Consider the following 25,576-nt stretch of genomic DNA (forward strand, 5'->3'; position numbering starts at 1 on the left):
ATTTTATGTCACTGAAGACATCCTGAAGATAGAAATTCCACTTCACTCTGAGTAGGGTTGTCAGATAAAATACCAGGCAGAGAGTTAATTTGAATGTCAGCTAAATAGAAAATGGCTTTTAGTAGGAGCACATCCCAAATATTTCATGGACATACTTAATATTAAAGCAATCATTGATGGTCTATCTGAAAATCAAATTTAACTGGGTGTCCTGTAGTTTTACTTGTTAAATTAGAAAACCTCATCTACGAGACTTAGCCTTGGTACTATCAACTAGGGTCTTGAATGTGGCCGAGCATGAGGCACTATGCCAGTAACAAAGTGGGTATAGGTGAGTGGGTACACATGGTGGCACACTCCATTCATGCCCAGACTGACCTGAGCATACTACTTCCATCTTTTGATCTCCTGATTATTTTAGTGAAGAGCAGTTACTCATGGTCTATTGTGTGTTCAGGCTATGGTAGGTGAGGGGACACAGTTACACCCTTACCCACTTACTTGGAAGGAATGAACATTAACAGTGACACAAGCAAAAGCTCTGAAACCAGAACTGAGTTCAAATCCAGCTGTGCAACTTTGGTCATATGATACTCTCTCCATGCCTCAGTTTCTTATCTGTAGAATGGAGATGATATCTACATTTTGGGTCCTTTTGTAAGTTTTCAAAGCAGCTGTGTGTCAACCCTGCAATGTGCCACCTAGACCCTCCTTCAATAAAGTACCAGTTGCCCCAGATGCTGGGAGAATTCTTGGCAGAAACAGCTTTCAACTGTCAGCTCATTCAGTCTTGCGGTGGCTTCAAGGAGGCACGTTGCCCAAAATTAAACCCCTTCCTTCTTGAGGGGGCCCCTGTCCAGGGACTGATGAATGCAAGGGTGTAAAGGCCCATCCATCTCGTACCAACCCGGGACAACTTGGAAAGAGCCATTCAGACTCTAGAACATCACAGCTTCCCTTCTTCCACTGCTCCTCCTGATTCCTCTCCTCTTCAAGAGCTGTAGATAGCAAGGGCACTCCTAAAGAAACATCCTACATACTAAATTGTCTTAGAGTCTGCTTCCTAGGAAATCCGACTTGCAACAGCATGGTACAGTTCCCTGCATAGAGTATAGGGGCTGAACCCATAGAAAACTTTAATGACAAAAGCAGAAGAATGGCAACAGTAGGGTCAAACATACAATGCCGATCTAGTTTTACAGGACATCTCCTGCACCTTCTGAAAAAGGGCCTCCTTCCTTGTGGTGATGTTGCTGACATAAGATTGTGATGAATGCAAAGCTTGTGTCTGCCCCTGTGTCTCTCTTGGTGGTTGACACGGGCCTGGAAACATACCACGTGCTCAATAAGTGTTTGGGCAACATTTAGCCACTTGGCCCCAAAAGATCAGATGGAGCAACAAACTTCTTTTGGAAAAGTCATTTGCAAATACAAATAACTTCAGGAGAATTTGCCCTGCATGTGCAGAAGAGATCTGTGAGCACTTGCACCCAAAAGTAAGGGACTTAAGGATACTCTTGGCCTATAAAATAGGTCACGTAGGAAGAGGGACAAATCTAGGACAAAGCCCCTAGAAAATGGTGGCAGAGAAGTATAAGGCAGGGCTGGTGAGAGAGCAAGGTATACCCAGGAAAATTAAGGTGTCAGAGGAGATTAGGCAGTAAGTGGGGGTCAGAGGCAAGTGGAGATTGTGAAGTGAAAAGTCTGTGTGCCAGGCTGAGTATGATCTTTATATCCAGGGTGATAGAAGCTACTAGAAGGAGGGAAGCAGGGGTCATCCATATTGTGTGTTAGAGACCACTCTGCCTACAGCAGTGAGGATGCCTTAGAGGGTGCAGTGTGAGAGATGGTTGGAGACAGTCACCACAAACACACTCAAGGGCAGTGATGTAGGGAGTGGAGGAGCTTGGCCTGGGCAGTGAGGATGGAAAGCACACACCCAAGAGACATTTATATGAGGGATGATATGTAGACATGGTAAAGGATGGATTAACAGATGAGAGAGAAGGGAGGAGTAGAGGTGGATATCTAGGTTTTTATCTTCCTTCATCTCTCTGCCTACCTAGCTCATCATGCAGGACCCATCTGAGGCCCAGCCCCACCTCCTGAATGCCTACAAAGGTGGGTTCATTATTGACTTCCTCTTCCTCTGAAGTTTCTGCAAAATAACATCAGAGCTACCCAATTACATAGTTAAAATTCCAAATTCTCTTCTCAATTTCTTATGCTGTTGGGAGCTTCTCCAAGAATGAAGCAACCCCTATCTCCCTATCACACACACTAATTCTGTACTTCTTTCTCCAGTGGACCAGACTCAGGTCTCTTTCAGAGTCTCTTCCCATGCAGCTCTCTCTTCTGGAATGTCCTTCTGTCCCTTTCAGCTTTCAGGTCTCAGTTTACCTAAGTCACTTTTGAATGGTGGTCCCTCCCAGCAACCCCAAGTAGGTTCTTTCCCTCTAACATATATCCTCATAAGATCTTGTACTTTTTGGGGGGCATTTATCCCAATTGAATTACCAGTGTAATTACATAGTGCTGTATCGCCAACACCTAGCATGGCCCCTCCCCGCTTATCATAGTTACGCATTAAATAAATACTTCTTAAATGAAATTGTTACTTGTGTACATGGGCAATGAACATTCACATTCCTTTAGCCTGGGTGCAAACCATTTTGTAAGTTACTTTCAGTGAGATGAAGCTACTACCTCTCTCACCCCCCAGCAGTAAGCGGCCTCCATATTATACAGGTTTGCTTTACACCTAGTTCCCTTCCCTTATGCTTTACGAAATCCCATTTCCTCCCATTCCTTGCTCAGTGGAGTTGGAGGTAATCCACGTCTCCAAGACTTAAGCTTCACAAATCTGAGAGACACCTCCAGAGAGCCTGTTATACACAAGTCCCAGGGATAGGCCCTGAAGCCAAGATTTGTCCACACATGCACTAAGTTCAGTTCAAATGTTTCCAAAGGTGGCCTGAATTACCTGTGACTGGAGCCACATTGGCTGTGGAGCTTGGGTGCCTGCCTGGTTTATATAGTGTTTCAGAGAGCTTACTTTGTGAGGGTTTTAGAATTGCATGCCAGAGCACGGTGTGGGGCTTGTTAAACTCCTGTAGAGGAGGAGATGAGGTTCCAGCTTCCACTGTGGAGAGAAAGGGTCCTGGCACCTTGTCCCCTGTATGCTCCTCTCAGCTTCATTTCTGGTCCCTGTTGCTCAGACTGTGTAGACAGAGGCTGTTTTATGAAGACAGAGGGGTAGAAGAGCAGATGCCCTCACTGGCATGGTGAATATAGGAGCTGCCAGGCAGTTAAAAAAAAAATCATCCTACACAAAAGCATGGAAATGCTCTACGTTGGACTGTCTCACTCCTTAGGACTAGAGTCACCTACCTGTGGTAGGGATTTGGCAAGAGCCCTGGCTTGGAGCTTCAGCATTCTGCCCAGCACTGGTAACGAGAGAGCTCCCCTCTACAGTGCTGAGGTGGGCTCTGCTAACTGGTCTTCACAAGCTCAGACCATGGGTGTTATGGAAAGAGCTATGAAGCCTGAGTGTACCTGTTTCTGTTTGTGGGACCTGGGCCCAGGGAGGGGGGTGAGATTAACAAATCAAGGTAAATCAAATAGACCAATCTCAAAATCATTACCTTACCCCTGAATTCCTTCTTGGAGAGCCTCATCTTTTGGAGGCTAAAAGACCTTTAAAGTTCTCAGATTCTCATTGTAGGAAATGGGAGCCTTGAAATGGAGAGTGTCTGAGCATGATCCATCACTGGTGCTTTGGGGACAATGAGGAAGGTGGACCAGAGGACAGTGATGGCAGCATGGGAGATAAGAGAAACTTCATGAGGGAAATGGGGCCTCCCAGAGGAAGCTGAGCTAGAGGAGGGATTTACAAGGAGAAAGAGGCTGGTGTCACCAAGATATTTTTCTGATCCCACTGATGGTTAGTGGGTGCTAGTTCATTTACTAACCCTGCATATATTTATTGGTGCCTCCCATGGGCCAGACGCTGTCTAAGCTCTGGTGAAACAGTGATGGACAAAACAGATAAAGCCTCTGCTCTCAGGGTTTCTATTCCAAAGGGGGCTGATAGACCATGAAAAAGTCAAGACTTAAAAAAGGTAATTCCAGGTGTGATCATGGTAATGAAACAAATCAAGGTGTTATAGGATGAGTAGGGCAGTGAGAAGATAATTCAGTGACAAGATATTTTGAGATCTTCTGGGAGGGGTTCTTTGAGGTCTAAACTGAGGGCTGAATGATGAGAAGGGGCTAGTCATCCCATAGTGGGAAAAGCATTCAGGCAGAACGAAGAGCTAGTGCAGAAACCCCAGGCTAGGGCTGAGCTTGGTAAATCGGAAGAGGAAAAAGGAAACCACCGTGGCTGGGGTAGAGTGGGTGAGGAACAGTGGTGAGAGATGAGTCATGAATGGATCTTATAGACCATATAAAGAAGTTGGAATTTTACCTTAAGTGTGGTGGGCAGCCTTGAGAGGCTGTAAGCAGAAATGTCCTTGGCCTGCTTTATGATCAGATTTGAATTTTGAAATCATCACTCTAGAAGCTCTGTAGAAAAGGGATTGTATGGTGTAAGGGTGAAAACATGGAGGCAAATTAGAGGGCACTTGCAGAGTTTAATCAAGAGATGGTATTGGCTAGGGAATGGGAGATTGGCAGGTGGGAGAAGAGAAGTTCCACATTCTGTTATGTTGGTATAGAAATGGCAGAACCTGCTGATTGGTTATGTGTGGACAAGGAAGGACTGTTAATTAGGAAAAAGCAGGAATCAAAGTGCCTCCTGGGGTTTTTGCTTGAATAGCGATAATGGTACTGTTTTCTGAGGTAAGGAGCAGGCCTGGGCAGGAAGTCAGAAGTTGCCTCCTATTCCCAAGTGGCAGCCAGTGGTGAGGGTTTCCTGAACATTTCAATGGGAATGATCAATTATACCTGGTCAGGGACTCATCTTTAAGAAAAGAGCATGAAACTCAGATTCAGAAGCTTAATTCCTTGCTTTCTTCCAAGGCAAGAGGCTGGGTCTAGGGCAACCTGAGTGTGCCTAGGAATTCTGTTTGCTTTCTGTATTAAAAAACCCTAGAGGAAAATAGCTAAATGGCCACCATGCAAGCATACCCTCAATCTAATTCTTTACGCATTTGCTGAGTGCCCATTACCAATGATTTCCAGAGTCATGGAACAACTAGTAAGTCAAGGGTTTCCAAAATTCCAGGACAGAGGCATGAAGGTTCACTGCATTATGATTATGATCTGTCTCAAAAACAATTTCCAAAATTGTTAGGCCCAAGCTATAAGAGTAAGAAGCTGATTTTATACCCTTATCCATGCATTCTCTCTTTCTTTTCTTAAAACAGATTTATTACTAACCCTCTTGGAGATGATCTTATTTATCTTTGTCTTGTCCTACATTCTCAGCGTAGATACCTAGGCTGGATATATAATGTCCTTTGCCTTACACAGCTCCCCCCTTCATTGTCCACTACTTCTCCTAGCAGAGGGATGGCAAATGAGTTTCATCTTATTGATTGGATTTCCTCTTATTGATTAATAGAGTTTGCTAGAAACATTGTATTGGGGAAGAGTCTGAGGTCATGCCCAGACTCAGTGGAATTGATTAGCTATGCCCATCATGGATATGAGAGGAGAGGTCCTGTCCACTTGTTCTAAGATCTTTTATCTTTTATATTTTACCTATGTCAACCAACCCCAGATATTTCTAGGAATATCCTTCTCCTCACTTTCATTGTTCATGCCCAGAATAGAGCTTTGTGCATCATAGGATCTAAAAAAGTATATATTGAATGAATAAATAAAGTTATTGAATGACTAAGTGAATAAATAAATGAGAAAATGTTTTTTACAGTTCACTCTGAGGGGACTGAGAGCATGACCGGGTACCCTGTGTGCCTGGCAGTCATGAGAAAGTGTCTCATAGACTTCCAACTACAGGACAATTAGTGAGGGCCCCAGCTTCTAGGTGATAAGACATCTTGGCTGTGATGCCATGCCTTCCATAGGCTGTTTCCAGCCAATGACTGAGTGTGGGGATGCGAGGGATCCTGAGACAGACTCACTCCTGGGAGACCTGGGATCCCTCTGATTGCTGGTTTTGGCTTGAAGATGACCCAAGAACTTCAGCTTCATAAAGTTCCACTTAGACTGCATGATAGGATCTGACTCTTTCACCCAGTCTTCTCTTTTCTCTTGCATGGGACTTAGCTTGCATTAAGGTCTAATATCATTTCCAGCCTCTTCTGGTTCTTTCCCTCTTCTCCCTCATTCAAGTATTTTCCCTTGTAAAATCCTTGCTACGTTTCATCCCATCTTGGTTTTTGTTTTCAATTTTTTGAAGGTCTGCACTAACATGTCCTGCTAACATCAGAAGGGACCAGCAAGACCCTGGGCAGCAAGGGAGGTCTTGCTCATGTCCTTTGTGAAGTAGAGTGAGTTCCTGGAAAAATGTCCAGGGGGAGGAGGCATCACTGTTGAGAAATTCAATCCTTATTAAAAAAATGAGAAAGTGATGTTGAGAATTAACATGTAACTGTTTTTGTGAATATTTCAATTTTTGCTAAATATACAGCACACCAAATAATCCACTATCAATGGCATGATACCCATCTTAAATTCAATATAATGAGCTCTACATAATTAATTCTATTTATCTTTCTGCATTCATAAGAATCTTTTAGTTTCTCCCAGTCCTAAATCAGTTAATTGGTAGTGCATTTGTGTTTTGTTGCAAATAATATGCATGCCTTCTTTCCCATCCAAATGTCCTGTGACAATGTGATTTCATGAGATAGGAGTTACTTTTCCTCCTGTGACCTACGCAATTCCATGTAATTCTTATAACATGCTATATTGCTCCAGGCCATTGTTTACCTTCTGCCGATTTCCTTTATGGACCTTGACCATCTTTTCTCTTTGTTTTTCTTTTCCTTGTTTCTTCCTCATTCTGTTATCCCCAGAAATAATGTTGGTATATATGGAAACCAACATTCTCTTGATCGATCAAACGTTATTCAGAAGTAAATATGTCCAAACCAGAAATCTTGGTTAAGCTAATTTATATTTGGGGAAGCAACATTGTGCATGTGTCTTAATACAGATAATTGAAACAGAAATAGCACATTCATTCATTGATCTTTTAACATACATTTGTTGACTGCCCACCATGTGCCATTCTCCCCGATCCCCACAGTACTGAGGAGCTCAGGGACCTTACCCATCTCTTTTGGGAAGGAAGCCTTAAGCATTGAGAGACTCTTCTAGCTGGCAAATACGTGTTCTATTTACTGGTAGGAGAAATTGACACCTTTAACCGTGGAGTTTCCCTTTAAAATCGTTAAGATCATGATTTCTCTTTTGAGACACACTGGTTGCCTCTCAAACACTCTGAAAATTCAGAGTACAGATTTATTTCAGAAATTCATCATGATGCTTTTAACCTTTGATGCCTTTTGCAGGAATGATTTATGAAGTTTGTTTCTTTTTATGGCGGCTTCTCCAACCAGGTTGCAAGAGATATAAGGACTGTGATTTCAGACAATTATTCTCTTGACAGCATGCGCTCAAGTTCATACAGCAAGAGAAGATGCTTCTCTTGCTTTTTCCAAAAGAATCTGAAGCTCTATTACCTAGCCGGTATAGCAACAATTGGTGTGCAAGCAATTCAGTCAACCAGTTGCTTTTCTTTCACATCGAGAACCAGAGAAAGGACTGATCTTGTCACTACCTTGATCAGCTTTCCTCCAACTGAGTTGAATTCTAAGAATTGATTCTGTGAGTATAGCGTTGACAACTTTAGATATCTTTTCTTTCTCTCCTTCCCTCTGTCTCCTTGTTCTCTCTCCCCTCTGTCTCCTCCACTCACATCTGTTCTCTTTCTTCCTACATAAAGAGTTAAGTATTATGTTGTGAGTCCTTTGCCAGGTCATAGAGGAAACTTATTTGATCTCAGAACACTTTAACACTCATATCATTGAAAAACCCCAAAGAGTTCATGTTTTTGTGGATTACACCTATTACTGTCTATTACATTACTAATTAAAGCTGATAAAATTTAAAATATACATTTATTGATTCAGTTAAAGTAATAATAAACCCATATAATATTGACAAAAATACTTTTTGTTAAAAACAACTATGTTATCCAAAGTAAAAAAAAAATAGTGAAGAGAGTGCAACTGTTTAACATTTTTGCAAATGTCTGACTTAATAGAAGACAGCTGAGTTCTCTTGTCTGCTTCTGTATTTAATCTGTTGTGATTTCACCTTATATAAGCTCTGGAAAATTCCAGAGAGAATGAGAGAAAAGGAATCAATAGTACCTCAGTACTTTTATGAATGTAGTTTTGATTCTGTGAACCCTCAAGGATCTCAGGGAACCCCCAAGAGTCCCTGGGCCATACTTTGAGAACTACTATGCTAGAGTTAGAGATACAGACATGGGAGACCCAGTGTCTAGCCCCACCATCTGCTAGAGGAAAGACCCAAAGGATATTTACAGCCCAGTATAGTACTACTTACTGTGCTAGGGATAGGGATGGGGCTATGGGAGCACAAGGAAAGAGATGTAATTCAGTCTGGGTGTGTCCTCATGGGTGGAGGGAAAGTGAATACTTCCCTGAGTCAGTGGTGCCTGATCTGAGTTGAGCAGGTGATACTGTAGGCATTTAATTGCAAATGGAACCACCTTGTCTGAAATCCTGCTACTCAGGGCTGATCCTAATGCTGACCTAGGGTATTTGGCTTGCAGCTTTATGAGGATATGTATTCGGTGGTGATGGAGGGGAGGCTTTTTTTTCTTTGCCTTTCTTCTATTGATATTCCACAACTTCCCAGAAAGGAGCCAGATAGTCCACGTAAATAAGAAGTGAAATTGGCCTACCAGTGTTTTCTTTCTGAAGCAGTGAGAAGCAGATGAGCATTTTGCAGTGAATATACTCTAAACCAAATAATTGCCATTCATTGTTCTGAACACCTTGGGATCTAAGGCATGAAATGGAATTTGCACTAAAAATGTATCACACATTTCTTATCCTCTGGAACAAAGTTGATATCATAAGCCACAAAGGTTTTATTTATTAGTTTGCCAGTAGAGCAACAAAAATATGATGTTTCTATCAGCAGTTAAAAGGAATTTACAGTGTCACATCAAATCCTTTCCCTTATTTTTGAGTATAGCATTTTAAAAGATTCTTCAGTGAGTGTGATGGTTAGTTTTCTGTGTCTGTTGGCGAGGTTATAGCATCTAGTTATTGAATGAAACACTAATCTGGGTGTTGCTGTGAAGGTATTTTGGAAATGTGGCTAACATCTACAATCAATTGGTTTTAACTAAAGGAGATTACCCTCAGTAAGTAATCTCATACAATCAGTTAAAAGGCTTTAAGAACAAAAACTGAGTTTTCCCAGAAAAGAAGAAATTCTGTCTCAAGATTGTAGCCTTAACTCCTGCTTGAGCTTTCAGCCTGCAGACCTACCCCATAGATTTCAGATTTGCCAGCTCCCATAATCGTGTGACCTAGTCCTTTTATATATGCATTTATACATATATATGTACACACATACATACATGCATACCTAGTCTTTTTATATATGTGTATATATATATACATATATACATATATGCATACACACATATGTGTGTATATAGGTATGTATATTTCTCTGTCTCTTTGTATCCCCTAGAGTTCTGTTTTGTTTGGTTCTGTTTCTCTGGAGAACCTTGATTATTGTTCCATCGATTTCAGTCTTGGCTGTTTTGTCTCCTTGTGCTCCCACAGAGCACTTGATTCAAGGCTGGACCCACAGGAGATGGAAACAAATGTGTGCTGTTGCATTGATCTCTGGTCATGAGGAAGAATAACCAGTTGGGGTGGGACTCTCAGTTCCCCCATTAGGGACTATTTAAGCACTTGACTTGACTGATTTAAGTATTCCGAACCTCCATAGCCTCATCCATGAAATGGAGCTTGTGCTGTCCTCTCACAGGGATGATTATAAGGATTTAATGAGATTGCAGCTATAGAGCCTGGCACATAGTAGCAATTCCTGGTTACTTATGTTGAGCAATGGTAATTACAGGAAGAGTTTTAGACAATTAACATTTAGTAGCATAAATTCCAAAGTAAGTTAAAGGCTGGTATTTGGGGTTAAAGATGTTTAAAAGGTATTAAAGTATGAGATATTGAAGAGATAAGAGTGTTGGGGAATTGTAGATGTAGCAGTCTCTTTGTTTGGTAGGTAAGACATTTTGTATGGAAAAATGAGTTGTTTCTAGCAAGTGAATGGGAACATTAAACTATCACAATCCCTGTCCCCACCGCCCTCCCCCCCACACAATGCCCCTTCTTCCTATTCCAAATGATCCTTTTGAATGGCTCCCAGTCTTCTTCACAGACTTAACCCAATTTTCCCATACTCAGAGTTCTGTTATGTCTTCAGCCTACCAATAGGTTTATTGGTTAACTTGAACATTTTCCACCTGGGGCATACTGGGTCCCGTGTGGGTCCTAACCCCAGCCTGTGGGTGTTGAGCTTCAGGATTAAAGGGGATTTACTGTGGATATAAAACCTGCTAGTCACTGGGTCAGCTCTGACCCTGGGTCTCATTTTATCTTCCTCCCAGTAACCCTACAGAATCGGTATTACCTACATTTTGTAAGGGAGAGGGAGCAGAGGTCTGGGAAGATTGAAAGACTTGCATAAGATACCCTATTGGTTACATGGTGTCAGAACTATGACATGAAGCCCATTACCCCTTGCACTCAATCTTAGGCTTTGTTTAAGGCAAGCTTTGAGCAGTTGCCTTTGTCCAGATGGCTTATGTGGAAACAGCTAAAACTCACTTTTGTAAGATTATGCAATCCTTCAGTGCACATTTCTTCTTAGTTATGCTCCTGGCTGATGTGCCACTACCCAATGGGATAATGGCATGTGGTTCATCCCCAGTCTGGAGTAAGGATTTTGAGGGAACCCACACTCCAAACAACTGAGTATTCAAGGGTAGAAAATGACCAACAGAAGGGAAGAAAAAATAGAAATGGTGTATAAATGGATCAGTAGATGGATATAAGGAAAGGAGATAGGAAGGGAACAAAAGCAACCCCCACTGGGAAAAAAAAAAGTTCTACCCCCACTGAAAGCACCTATCAAGCAGTTAAGGATTAACAACTCGGTCATCTTTTTTCAAATGCATTTTAAACCCAATTAAAGCAGTGAAATGTAACTCTCATCTTTTGTGAATATTTGCATGTATGAGTCACACACATGGGATTTGTATTTAAAACTCTCTAATTGGTACCTCTAGCAAGAAAGATACATTGCCTCTAATTAAGTGATGGCAAATGTCACGTTATGATTTGGAAGGCACACCCTCTTTCTATTTGGGTGATGTAGGAATACCTGCTCATTGGAAGCACAGTGCTGCTAATTCCTTCAGGCATCGGAGGTGCCAGCAATGCAGAGGTGTACTCACCTCATTTACCACTGTTCTGGGCACTGTATTAAGTCCCGTGGATATCCTCATGACTAGGATGCTGCCTCTCCCTGAAGAGGGCACGGAAAGAGGGGTAGGGAAACAGCTAATGGCGATGCACTTGGACCAGTAGCATGAGATCAGGTGGTGCAGGGTGACGTGGGGTGCAGAGGAGGACAATTGGAGGAGCTGGGGCTGGAGATGAAACCAGAAAGATGCCCAAGCAGAGTCAGGAGAAAGAAGGGGAGAGGATAGATGGCACAGTGAGGGCAAAGGTGTGGGTAACCAGGGAGCTGGTGCCTTTGTGGAACTTCGTCTGATCTTGTAGTTGAAAGCAGGATTATTGCTGGGGCGCCTGGGTGGCTCAATTGGTTAAACGTCCGACTTCGGCTCAGGTCACGATCTCATGACTCGTGGGTTAGAGCCCCGCGTCGGACTCTGTGCTGGCAGCTAGCTTAGAGCCTGGAACCTGCTTCGGATTCTGTATCTCCCTCTCTCTCTCTGACCCTCTGCTGCTCACGCTGTCTCTGTCTCTCTCTTTCAAAAGAAATTTAAAAAAAACATTAAAAAAAAAAAAAAAAAAAGGAAAGCAAGCAGGATTACTGCTGATGGATCCTAAGTAGGGAGATGCAGGATCAGATTTGCCTGTAGGCAGGCTGACCTCTCACCTAGACAGGAATCCTGTCCCACCCCCACTTTGCAACAAGGAATAAAAATACTTTAAAAAATACTAAAAGGAGAAAATCAGAGGACTCTAGATCCTGGCGAGGACGTGGAGAAACTGGCACCCTCCTACACGGTTGGTGGGAATGCAAACTGGTGCAGCCCCTCTGGAAAATAGTGTGGAGGTGCCTCAAAAAACTTACAGTAGAACTCCCCTAGGACCCAGCAATAGCACTGCTAGGAATTTACCCCAGGGATATAGGATTGCTGATGCATAGGAGCACATGTACCCCAATGTTCATAGCAGCACTCTCAACAATAGGCAAAACATGGAAAGAGCCTAAGTGTCCATCAACGGACCATCAACGGACGAATGGATCAAGAAGATGTGGTTTATCTATATGATGGAATACTACATGGCAATGAGAAACAATGAAATCTGGCCATGTGTAGCAACATGGATGGAACATGAGGATGTTATGCTGAGAAAAATAAGTCAGGCAGAGAAGGACAAATACCATATGTTTGCACTTATAGGAGAATTAGGAGGAACTTAATGGAGGACCGTGGGCGAGAAGAAGAGGGGAAATAGTTGGGGAGGGGGAGAGAGGCAAACCATGAGAGACTCTTGAATGCTGAGAACAAACTGAGGACTGATGGGGGTGGGGGGAGGGGAAGGGAGGTGATGGGCATGGAGGAGGGCACTTGTGGGGATGAGCACTGGGTATTATATGGAAACTAACTTGACAACAAAATATTTGTAAAAAAATTAATAAAAAACAAGAATTATAATTAGGAATCATTTTATTATAAGAATAGATACCCTTCTCAAACTACTAAAAATAGGAAAAAAAAAAAAAACCATTGGTGCCTGGCAGAAAAATTGAAAAGCTTCCTTTGGCAATCTCAGACACCCCACAGCAAGCTGACGAGTCCATTTGGCGACCTCAGACACCCCACAGCAAGCTAAGTAGGATATCTACTGGAAAACCAGAGTGGGCGGCCAACCTCTGTACCTCCTGCAGCTGCTTGTGGTGCTTTTCTTCTCTCTGCTTCTTGGCTCCCAGATCCTGTCTCCTGGTAGATTAGCATTCTCTGATTTTAATGGTTCTCAGCTCCCTCTAAACAATGAGTGATCATTGCATGAATACCAGCCCCAACTCCACATGAACGTTTATTTCAAGTGTCCAATACCATATAAATTATAGGTTCTGGGCCTGCCTCTTAAATAAAATTTGAAAGATCCAACCAATTGGCCCAGCCTACTCCACTCATTGAGGTGGATATTCACCCTGGTCTAGACACCTCTACCAGGGCATCTGAGGATACCTTACATATCTTTACATATCCTCTTCCAGGGGAAGCTGAGCATCACAGGCAAAAGACCAGCCTGATCACAAGAATGACCTAATTATTGGAGCATATGTTAACTTCTCTAGAGCATTTTGTGATCGGTATAGTATTTTTATTTTACTAACAGTTCACTTTTACCCAGAGGGAAGTATTGGAGTTCTCAGGGTCAACTTTAGGATGAGAAAAGAAAGATTCAAAGGATAAATCATCAGCTGCTTGGCCCTGCTGCTTGGATTGAGTGTTAATGCACTTTTTCAGAGGTGGAAGCAAAGAGAGGGAGGCAAGGAGTGCTCCTGAGAATGTATCTGCACTCTAGTTAAAGACGCATTGGATGGCAAGACCTAATTTCTCTGTAAATGGAGCAGAAATATCACACTGGTGTTTCCTCTGTATGAGTGCAAAGACACAGGCATTTTTCCAGATGCTGAAACAGCATGGGAAAGAGTCAAGGCAGAGGCAAGAAGCAGTCCTAAGAGGGCATGATATGACAGAGTTCAATCTCAGGAAGAGTTGTGTTGCAAACAGGGATGTTACCTTGTGAAGAACTGATAAAAAGTCAGTTCCTCTGACTTTACATCCAAAGGGAGTAGAGTGTGAGCTGAATGGCCTCAGTCTATTGGAACAAAAAGACAGAACCGTTGTCAGGGGAGGGAACAGATTGCATAAAGAACAAGAGCCAAGTCATACATTAATACCTATTGCTTCTTTCTGGAAAGGAGATGGTTCTCTGAATGCAGCATTTGGAATGGCCTCTGGAAGAATCTGTGCATGCCAATAAGCCCTGAGTGATGTAGATACTATCTCTCAGTCCAGACTCTTGGCTGGACTTGCCCCTCAAACTTTGTTCTCAGATAAATCTAACAATTTACATTTTCCCTGTGGTGCACCAGGTGCTTTTACCATTGGTCTTTGCCCCTGCAGGTTCCTCTGCCTGGGACCCCCACATCCTTTACCCCTGCTTAGTTCCTACTACTTATGACTTTGATTCTACTGTCTTCAAGAATTAATTCTGGATTACCATGCCTGGATTAGTGCTTCTCCTCTCTTTTTCATAGGTCTCTGCTTTTCCTTTGCTTATCTTTCTCTTACCATACTGATTATCATAGGTCCTTCTCCAGTCTGAGGTTCCCTCAATGATGAGAACTTTGTTCTTACCACATATTTATGACCACATTACAAATTATATGTATAACATACATATAATAAAATTCAACCTTTTAAGATGTGCAGATTGCTAAATTTTGCCTAAGGCACACAGAAATATAACCACCACAACAATCAAGATACAGAACAGTACCACCATCTAAAACTTGCCTGGTGTCCCCTTTACAAGCAAACCCTACCCCATCCCCAGACCCTGGCAACTGCTGATCCATAATCTGTCCTTCTACTTTGGCATTTTCTAGAAGGTCATATGAATGGCATCAAATAGCATGTAGTCTTTTGTGTCTGACTTCTTTCGCTTCATTTCACCAGAGAAGTGCTTTGGATATTCAACCATTTTGTTGTATGGATCAGTAGTTGATTTCTTTTTACTGCTGAGTAGATGTCTGTTATATAGATACACTGCAGTTTGTTTATCCATTCACTAGATGATGGCCATTTTATTTTCCAGTTTGGTACTGTTCTGAATAAAGATTCTATGAATATTTACATACAAGTCTTTTTGGATAATTTATGTTTTCTTTCTCCTGGGTAGATTCTAGGAATGGAATTGCTGAGTCATTTTATCAGAAATTGCTAAACTATTCTCCAAAGTAACTATTATTTTACACTTATACCAGCAGTGTATGAGAGTCTCAATAGCTTCACATCTTCATCAGAACTTGGTATTGTCAGTCTTATTTTAACCATTCAAGTGGTAGTACAGTGACATTGTCGCTTTACCTTACATATCTTTGCTAACTACTAATGTTGAGCATCATTTCATGTTCTTATCTCCTCAGGTGACAGGTCTGTTCAAATTTTTGCCCTTTTTTTGTTTACAGTTTATTTTTATCATTATTGAGTTACAAGACTTCTTTGTGTTTTTGGATACAAGTCCTTTGTGAGATATGTCTCACAAATATTACCTCCCATTCTGTGGCTTCATAAAAATTATTTTCTGAAGAGTAAAGAATAGAAATGGATAATTTTTGTAAAGTTTGATGTATCAATTATATCTTTTATTCAGTGCTCTTTTTGTCCATTATAATAAATCTTTTCCTAGCCCAAGGATACTGAGCTTTTCTTTTATGCTCTTTCTTAAAAGTTTCATAATTTTAAGTCCTACATTTAGGACCATGATCCATTTAGAAATAATTTTTGTGTATCATGTGCAGTAGAATTGAAATAATTCTTCTTCTTCTTCTTCTTCTTCTTCTTCTTCTTCTTCTTCTTCTTCTTCCTCTTCCTCCTTCTCCTCCTCCTCCTCCTCCTCCTCCTCCTCCTTCCCCTCCTCCTCCTCTTTCTGCTTCTTTTTTTCTTTTTACTTTGGATATCCATTTTTTTTTCCAGAAGCATGAATGAAAAACCATTCTTCATTGAATTTTTCTTAGAAACAAAATTTGTCAGAAATTAATTGACTGTATGTGTTTCCATTTCTGCACTCTTAATTCTTTCTGTTGATCTGTATGTCTGTCTTAAGTTAATACTATACTACTTGATTAGAGAAGCTTTATAATAAGTTTTAAAATCAAGTAGTATGAGTCCTCCAACTTTGCCCTTCATTTTCAAAGTTGTTTTGGCTATATCAGGTATTTAAATTTTATATACATTTTAGAATTAGCTTATTCATTAAAAATTAATTTTAGAATTAGCTTATCCTATTATTTTGTTTTGGGTTGTGTTGATCAATTAGGGAAAATTTTATGTTTAATTATATTGAGTCTACTGAACCATGAACATTGTCTGTCTTCATTAGGACTGCTATAAGTGTTTTTTTAAATTCTTTAAGCAATATTTTGGAGTCTTCTGTCTACAGATCCTACATGTATTTTGTGAAAATTATTCCTAAGTATTTGTTGTTATATATTAGTATTTTTATTTAAATTTTCATTAATTTACTGCTAGCACATAAAAATGTGATTGATTTTTATACATTGACTTATTATACAGTGGTTTTCCTAAACTAATTTATTAGTTCTAGTAGCATTTTAATGATTTCCATAGAATTTGCTTCACTGAGGATCATGTTCTCTGCAAATAAAGACAATTTTATTTCTTAATTTCCAATTTTATTTTTTTTCCTTGCTTTTTTGAATGAGTTAGACACTCCAGTACAATGTGAATAGTATAGTACAAGTGAACATGCTTGTTTATTCTTTCTGCTCTTGGGAGGAGAGCATTTACTCTTTAACCATGAAGGATGATGTTAGCCATGGGTTTCTACAAAAGTTCTTTATCAGATTAAGGAAGTTCCCTTCTATTCCTCATTCATTGATTGTTCTGATTATAAATGGATGCTGAATTTTGTCAAATGTTTCTTTCATGGACTTCTTCCGCAGTTTACCCCCCCCCCCATGCTTAAGTTGTTTTTGCATATTTTAGGTATCCCATAAATATTTGTTGAATGAATGGAGCTGGGCTAAATACCTCTGTGAATGTAAGGCCACACTTTAGCCACTCAGAAGCATGAGATGTGCTTAGAGGAACTTAATATTTGAATGCTTATTCATGTCAGAGGTACTAGATTTGCCTAAATGATCTCATGCAATTTTTACAACATTCCTATGAAGTAATTTTGCAAAGGTGGGATGAGTAATAGATAGCATGATTAAAAAGTTGTAATATGGTTGGGTGGGGAAAAGGTTCTGTGTTTCATAATTCAATAGAATGAAAAAAGGTAATTGTTATGTTTATAAAACAAAGAATATACAAAGGAGGATGGTTTCAAATATGATGCCAGTTAAAATAGAGTGTGATTTGGTTATCTAATGGTGTGAAGGGATCAAGAGTCCAGTCAGTCTGGGGTACAAAGAATGTCATTTGTAGAATGACAGTTGAACTGTTAAGAAGGAAAAGCAATCCTGGCATAATACTTGGCTCAGCCATGAACAAAAGCCTCATAGTCAAAATAATGTAAATCTAAGTTATTGGTGTGCAGCCCTGAGGATTTTATCTATAGACAAAGTAAAGAAGATTTAATTTAGCTTATACATCAAAATGCAAATATTTGTTAACCTTAAGAAAGAAACAGTCAAGAAAGATTTGAAGGAAGCTAGAAGGTGGGAGACAAATGTGGAAATTGTAGGGATGTCAACACTCTTATTTTCCAAAAAGGGAACATTTAACCTCCTCTAAACCAGTTGCTCACCTGCAAAATGAGGTATAAAATCTTATCTAATGGGGCTGTGGTGAGGATTAATGAATGTATGTAAAATGTGTAATATGTGATAGGTACACAACTAACTGTAGTAGTGAGAAGAGAAAAGAATGTCAGGCCTATGGATAGAAGGAAATAAACCCAGTCCCACTCATGATAGAAAAACCTCAAGTCTAAGGTCTATAAATCACCTCCCTTCTGACACTGTCACTGCTCAGAGAGCAGTGGTCAGTCTGACTAATGAAAGGTCATGGGCTGTGTGAGGTGAGGGTGAGAAGTCTGAGTAAGCAAAGGTCAGGGGCTGTGCGTCCAGCTCAGGGCATCTGAATGACATGACAACCCTGTGAGCTGGGTCATTTTCCCCATTTTACAGTTCAGGGAGTTGACAGTCTGAGTGGCCAACTGACATACCCAGAAGTGGCCATGAAGTGGCTAAGCCAGCTCTGAAACCCAGCCACTGTGACTCTAGACTCCATTGTCTGCCATTGAGTCAAGTGGCACAGTGAATCTGAAATACTGGATGAGCTTATGGCATATCCTCTATACACGTTTCAAATGAATAGGCCCCTAGGTTTAATTAAAAGGGAAAAAAGATTAATTGTTTCTCCCAACAGCTGCAAATTATTTACATTGCATTTGTGTTGATGGCTAATAAAAGAGCGAAGACGTGCGGGGACAACCCAGGGTAGCTGTAATTCTTCCAGGGTCTGTAATGAAGAACCGGTTTGAATGCCAGAGTGTATGCACAGAGGAGCCTGCTGTCCCATTCGGACCTGCAGCGGGCAGAGCCGCTCTCTGCCTTGGGCATGATCCATTCCACAGAAATGGCTCTCAGGAGCCAAGACCTGAGAAGAACAGGCATATGTCCCTAATCCACTAAACTGCCTCTTGGTTAGTTCATGACTGTTGTGAAATGGGTAAGAAGGAGCAAAATGGCGGCCAGGTTGAGTCTACCAGCAATCCTGGAGCAATTCTTAGCTGACCTTTTGAAGCATGATGGTGTAGAAAAGGGACAGGAGCCACTGCAACAGAGCTGTTTTCAATTTTATAAGTTCTTGCTTTGTGGTACCTACTGAAAATTATACACTATGATATGTATGTATTTTTTAATATGTGATATATATTATAATGTGCATGAGAGTGTATTATAATATGAATATGTGTATGTGCACATATACGTGCCTTTTGGATCTCACCATGTGTATAAGAGATTTTTTTGGTCTTCCCATTTACTAGTTTTCAAGCCTGTGGCCATACTGGGAAAGTCACACCTTGTGAAAGAAGTTCTTCATCATCTTCATAATGATCACACCTACCTCTTAGGTCCTGTGGGGAGTTTTACATATGTGATAACATCATTCAAACTGTGAAGCAGGGTGTGAGGATTGGCATCAGGACAACTTTCATTATTCTAGGGCTCCCTCTACCCTGTTATTTTGTTTCTTAAGCACCTACTCTGCCCTCAGGCTTGTGGGAGTGTATGTAGGGGAATAAAGGACAAACCAAGGAGATCACAGTTGAGGAATCAGGTTAATATTTTGGGAAATTATTCTTAATGCCAGTGTAGAGGATGAATTGGAGTGGGATTGGACATCTTACTGGAAGACCAGTCAGAAGGCCACCACAGCCATCCAGAGAGGGGATGGCAGGCCAGAACAAAAAAAGGAGATGGAATTGACAGACCTGGAGTATTCATATAGGAATATTACACCAACCATAGTACAATGGTTGTACTTAAAAAGTTTACTTTAAAGTTGTACTTTAAATACAACGTATTTAAATTCTCTACCTTTTATGTGTGCCTGTTGACCATATTTATCTTGTATTCTTTTGCTAAGCCTGCCTTAACAAAGCACTACTAACTGTATGGCTTAAAACAACAGAAATTTACTGTCTTACAGTTCTGGAGGCCAGAAACCCGAAATCAAGTTGCTGTCAGGACCATGCTTGCTCTGGAGGTGCAAGGGAAAAAAATCTGTCCCAGGTGTCTCTCCTGGCTTCTGGTAGCTCCTTGGCTGGTGGCAACAGAACACATGGCAGTCACATGTATGCATGCCATTCTCTGTGTCCAAATCTCCCCTTTTTATAAGGGCATCATTAATTTTGGATTGAGGCCTGACAAAATAACATTTTAACTTGATTAAAGACCCTTTCTCCACATAAGGTCACATTCCAAGGTACTGGAGGTTAGGACTCCAACCTTTTTTTTTTTTTTTTTCCAGGACCATAGTTCAACCAGTAATATGTATTTGATATGTATTTTAAGTGTGTTAATTTTCCATTAGATAATATATTATTTAACTGGTCAAATTACTGAAGAACAACTTAAATTGCTTATAGGTAGTTTAGACCATTAAGTTAGACACAGTTTTTAAATGATAAGAAAGTATTAAAATGTCTATTGTACCTTTACACATATGTTGGTACATATACAGATATGTATGTATAAAATGCAGTAAGAATTTGTGATGATGGACCAGATTAGGTTGAGATCAGAAATTCCAGCATGATTCCAGCCATGATCTGCTAGTTCATTGATTGATAAAGGACATTAACCCTGAAATATCTATTAATAGATAGCAGCATTTGAGAATTAAAGCTGCCAGTCAGTTTTTAAACAGTAGCTATCTACACTGGGAATTCAGGAATAATAATAGTGGGATTTGGGTAAAGTGAAAGATCATGGTCTTGGAGCCCAAAGATGTGTTTGAGTCTCAGTGCCACCCTAACTTTCTGTGTGCTTCATGTGAATTGTTGAAGTTCTCTATGAACCTCACTTCTCTGAAGGACCCTTAAGTGTAAAATGGGACAGACATGCTCTTTGTCTCTCATGTGGTTGTTGGATGAGAGCTTATGATGACAAATGTGCAGTATTAATATTATGGATTAGCTATTCAAGTGGTGAATAGCTTAAAAGTTAATCTTTGTTTTGTGTTTCCATTGTGTTCTAGTCAACAAGCACAAGCCATGGATCGAGACCTCATATCATGGAGTCATAACTGAGAACAATGACACAGTGATTTTGGACCCACCACTTGTAGCCCTGGATAAAGATGCGCCAGTTCCTTTTGCAGGTGAGATGATGGCTTATTATGGTTGCACTTAGCCTTCTTTGAGACATGTCAGGAAGCCTCCACAGAGCTCGGCCTCAGGCTGTCTGTAGTTCTTGTCACCTCCTGTGCTTCTCATCATGATCAGCCTGTGATTTCAAAGCTCTGTGCCTCTTTTGACTTCAGGTTTGGTTCTCATTTCTGATTTACGGTTTTTTCTTTGCTATTTCCTCCAGTGCAAGACCCTTATTTCTTCTTCTGAGTGATGGTATATTGCTGAAGTGACCTCTGGAGTTGGAAAAGCTGGGCCAATAAGGTCCATAGGGGAATTTTCCCTCTAGGAAGATGACCTCTAGACAGATTAAGTGTGTGACCCACTGTCCCCACTGTCCATATATCATGGACAGGTGAAGACTTAAAGCTTGGTAGATTGGCAAACGGAAAATGGAAAGAAAAAAAGGACTAGGAAATATTTGCTAAGGATAGGAGAGGGGTGTGTCCTTGAGCTTCACAGTGGGTGTGGCTTTTGGTAGAAGAATCAAAAGACAGTGCCATTTTGCCCTCTGCAGCTTGTGGCTGGAGAGTCTTCTCATTATCATCAAGATAATAACTTTCTTCTCTAACCTCTTGTAAGGACCAGGTCTCTGGACTGGTGTGTGAAGAATATGGCTATATATCATGTTTCCAACAATTCTGGCAAAGAGAAAGGGGTGGCTGATGGTAGGGGGAGGAGGGAATGGACAAAGAATTTCTGAAGATGCCTGCATCATTTGTAATATTGTTAACATTTTATAACTGTCAGGAGAAAGACGGGAAATTTAATGAAAGTTTTCAAGATTTCTAGAAGATTGCTTTATGATAGATGGGTGCCAGGCTGAGGTTTTCACCACGATGAAGTCTATTTTTTCTGACAGTTTGTCTGCTACATTATGAGCTACTTGGGCAGGAAAAATTGGCTCTTTCACACTTCTAAGAGATAAGCTCTATGAAGACCCTTTTTCATTCCAGAACATTGTGGAGCAAGGGGGTGGGTTCAGTAGGGAAATTCAGCATTATATAAAGATAAACCCGTAAGCATTCTTGTGGAGCATAGGGAAGATACTCTTGACTTTCAGAAGAAGGCTTTATCTTTATTTCATGTTAGACTGATAACTGCCAAGGGCTCCTAACTGTGACTTCCATAGTGTTTAGAGTTAGGATATTTCCATACATCTTCCAACCGTCCTCAAAGGTCCCATCTCAACGAAATTCCATTTGGAAGTGTGAATCCCTTGCTGTCTTTTCCGCAAAAAAGGCGTTATCTTTCCCAGACCTTCTTTGCCAACCTGAGACTATTCCAATATATCTCCTTTTTGGACATAACTAGGTGATATTGAGGTTAATCAGCAATTCTTGGGACACTTGGTGGCTCAGTCGGTTAAGCATCCGACCTCATCTCAATCATGATCTCACAGTTTGTGGGTTCGAGCCCAGTATCGGGCTCTGTGCTGACAACTCAGAGCCTGGAGCCTGTTTCAGATTCTGTATCTCCCACTCTCTCTGACCCTCCCCTGCTCACGCTGTCTCTCTGTCTCTCAGAAATAAATAAAAAATTAAATTTAAAAAAATCAGCAATTTTTAACCTCCTAGAAATGAGATTTTAAAATAAACACTAGCAAAAATGTTTGGGTTATGAAAATGTTTGATTTGGCATGCACTGTGTGCTTATCAAAATAGAGACAATATTTAAAAATTGGGAGATTTAGTGTAAGAAGTCAGGATTCTGATTTATCTTGATGAATCAGATAGGAAATGCAAAGCTGAGTCATGGCTTCCCTCTCTAGGCTGAGCATGTGCTCCTGGCGTCCTTCAGCCATTTCTCTGCAGCCTGTGTGCATAGGTCCTTCCACCAAGCAGTTCCTCTCATTCACCTTTCCTTTCAAGTGTGTGACTCTTTAAAACATAACAGAAAAAGCCAATGACATATTAAGCAGGAAGTAAATGTGTGCTATTAAGTTACTTTAGTGTAGTGAGTCTACCATTTTAAAAGATGAGGGATGTGTCCGATTCTTCATTATGTCTACCTTCAATGAAGCCCTGCTCCCATCTAATAGTGAACTAGGAAACCGAAGTTGTTGAATTAACTGTTCTACCATAAATTTATAAGCTCTTTAATGTACAGATGAAAAGGGGGCAGGGTGGAGACAATTTAAGCAAATCTGGTATTTGGAAGTTTGGGTTTATAAAAGATTACTTCTCTTCCTTGGTTTATGGCACTGCAGGACAATTAATAATTTCACCTAAAGATACACCAAAGTGTTTTTCATAAACCATAAATCCATCAAATGCCTTTAAACTTGAATTTGTATTCTGACCATCTGATGTGCCCACTGGTTTTCAGGCACATCTTGAAACTCAGATTTCCTTCTAAGCCAAGCCCTGAGTTGTTATTCCCATCTGAAGAAAATTTCTGTGCTCCTTGACATTTGCAGCTGCATAAAAACAAATCTAGCTTAATGCATCAAAATATAATCTTCCAAGCTCTTCAGGGTAAAAAATAAAGGTGCTTTTTGGAATGGTCAAAGCTATTTTTCTCAGTGTTATTTATGATCAGCTCTAAGACAGGACACAAGCACTCGCCATCCATCCATGCTGCAGACGTTTATTTTAAAACATTTATCTTAAAAAGAAAATACTGAAGATTTATTTTAGATCCCTATCATTCTCATAAAATTGAAAAATTCATATCTGCCAGCTCCATCAGTTCTCAAAGTCAACTGCAGCTTTTAGTCCCCCTTATCAACTGTTCATGCATTGTGTGTCAGGTTTTCCACCCCTTTCCCACTGGTCTTTATTTCCAATTTAGCCTGTGAGGCGTGCCATAAGCTTACTAGGAGATGGTTCTGTCCATAACATTTTTGCTTTGTCTCATTTCTTTTGTAATTCCCCCCTTGAAAAAAAATTTTAGAAAAATCTACATAAAATAGCACTCACTTAAATAAAAGTCATCATTGCATTTTGCATATAAATGCAAATTCAGGGACATAGAATAGCTTTTACTGCATATTTCCTGATTATTACAGTAAGTGTTTATTGTGGAAAATGTGAGAAATATAGTGAAACACAGAGATGTGAAAAATATGTTTTCTTACCCCCCAGAGAGAGCCTCTGTTAACATTTTAGTGTATTTCCTTCTAGTCACTTTTCTACTCTTTTTTTTTCCCCCACAAATTGTGATTGCTCCTCATATTCAATACTAACAACTTATTTTTCCCACTAAACTGATGAAAATATACCATTTCATTAAATATTAATTCTGCAACTTATTAAACGGCTACATGATGTCCTTCTCAATGAATATATTGTAGCTTACCATTTTCTTTTTCTAGCTTCATTGAGTTAGAGTTGACATATAACATGTCTAAGTTAGCAATTTTCAAGGATATAATACAATGTTATTAACTATAATCACCATGTTGTACATTAGATCTCCCAAACCTTTTCATCTTATAATTGAAATTTTCTACCCTTTGGCAACACCTCCCTATTTCCCCCACTCCCAGTGCCTGGTAACTACCATTCTACTCCCTGTTTCTGAGTTTGGTTTTCTAAAGCTGATTCCACATGTAAAGGAATCTACATATAAGTGATATAATATATGTGATATAAGTGATTCCACATACAGTTGCCACATATAAGTGAGATCATGCAGTATTTGTCTTCTGTGTCTGGCTAATTTCACTGACCATAATGTTCTCAGGGTCCATCTTTGTTGTAACAAATGCAGGAGTTTCTTCTCTCTCATGGCTGAATAATACTCCATTATGTATATGTGCATATATATCATATATATGCATATATATATGCCACATCTTTATCCATTCATTGGTTTATCTGCTGACAGACACTTAGGTTGTTTCCATATCTTGGCTATTGTGAATTATACTGCAATGAACGTAAGGATGCAGATATCTCTTTGAAATCCTAATTTTATTTCCTTTGGATATATACCCAGAAGTAGGAATGAGAGATCCTATGGTAGTTCTATTTGTAATTTTTTGAGGAACCTTCATACTGTTTCCATAGTGGCTGTATCAGTTTACATTCACACTAACAGTACACAAAGATTCCCTTTCTCGGCATCCTCACCAACCTTTAATCTCTTGTCTTTCAGATGTTAGCCATTCTGATGGGTATGAGGTGATAGGCAAATAATCTGTTATAATTCTTTTTTATTATAATGTGTCTGCTTTTCTGATTCTATCATTTGGACGGATTTCCAGAATTGGAATTAACTGGTCAAACATTTTAAAATTCTGGAAACATGTTAAATTCCTTTCCAGAATAGTTGTATGAGTCTGCAGTCCTGTTCTTACCACTCCAGTCTCATTCCCTGGCCCCTTTATGGCTTGTTCTAATGATGTGATTTAGTAACAGTGTGGTGGAATCACCAGTAACATTAGCCTCACCATCTTCACCTATAAAATAATATAAGTTTCCAAGGTTGTTGTTTTGATTAAATTTAAAGAATGTCTATGATGCATGTTATAATGATTCAGGATACAATAGAAGCTTAATAAATTTGAGGGTTTTTTCCATAATCTCTTCTGTGCCCATTTCATAGCAAGATAACTGAGAGAGAGCCCAAGCATCTCAGGGCAGACCAGCCATGGGGCTGGGACTGGAGCCCAGGACTTCTCACCATTTGCTCTGAGTTCTTTTTCCCAG

The 25,576-nt window shown here is 40.2% G+C and overlaps 1 protein-coding gene across 1 annotated transcript in view; it reads left to right on the plus strand.

The window, feature by feature from the left end:
• CLSTN2 (calsyntenin 2) overlaps nucleotides 1–25,576 on the plus strand; it is a 634,687-nt gene that overhangs the window by 209,436 nt on the left and 399,675 nt on the right. The window contains exon 2 of the mRNA XM_039248556.1: nucleotides 20,771–20,893. Coding sequence (XP_039104487.1) covers nucleotides 20,771–20,893 — 123 coding nt within the window. The remainder of the gene's footprint in view (nucleotides 1–20,770; nucleotides 20,894–25,576) is intronic.

The sequence above is a fragment of the Hyaena hyaena genome, unplaced genomic scaffold (assembly GCF_003009895.1).
Source record: "Hyaena hyaena isolate Hyena2069 unplaced genomic scaffold, ASM300989v1 scaffold_311, whole genome shotgun sequence".
Lineage (NCBI taxonomy): Eukaryota > Metazoa > Chordata > Mammalia > Carnivora > Hyaenidae > Hyaena > Hyaena hyaena.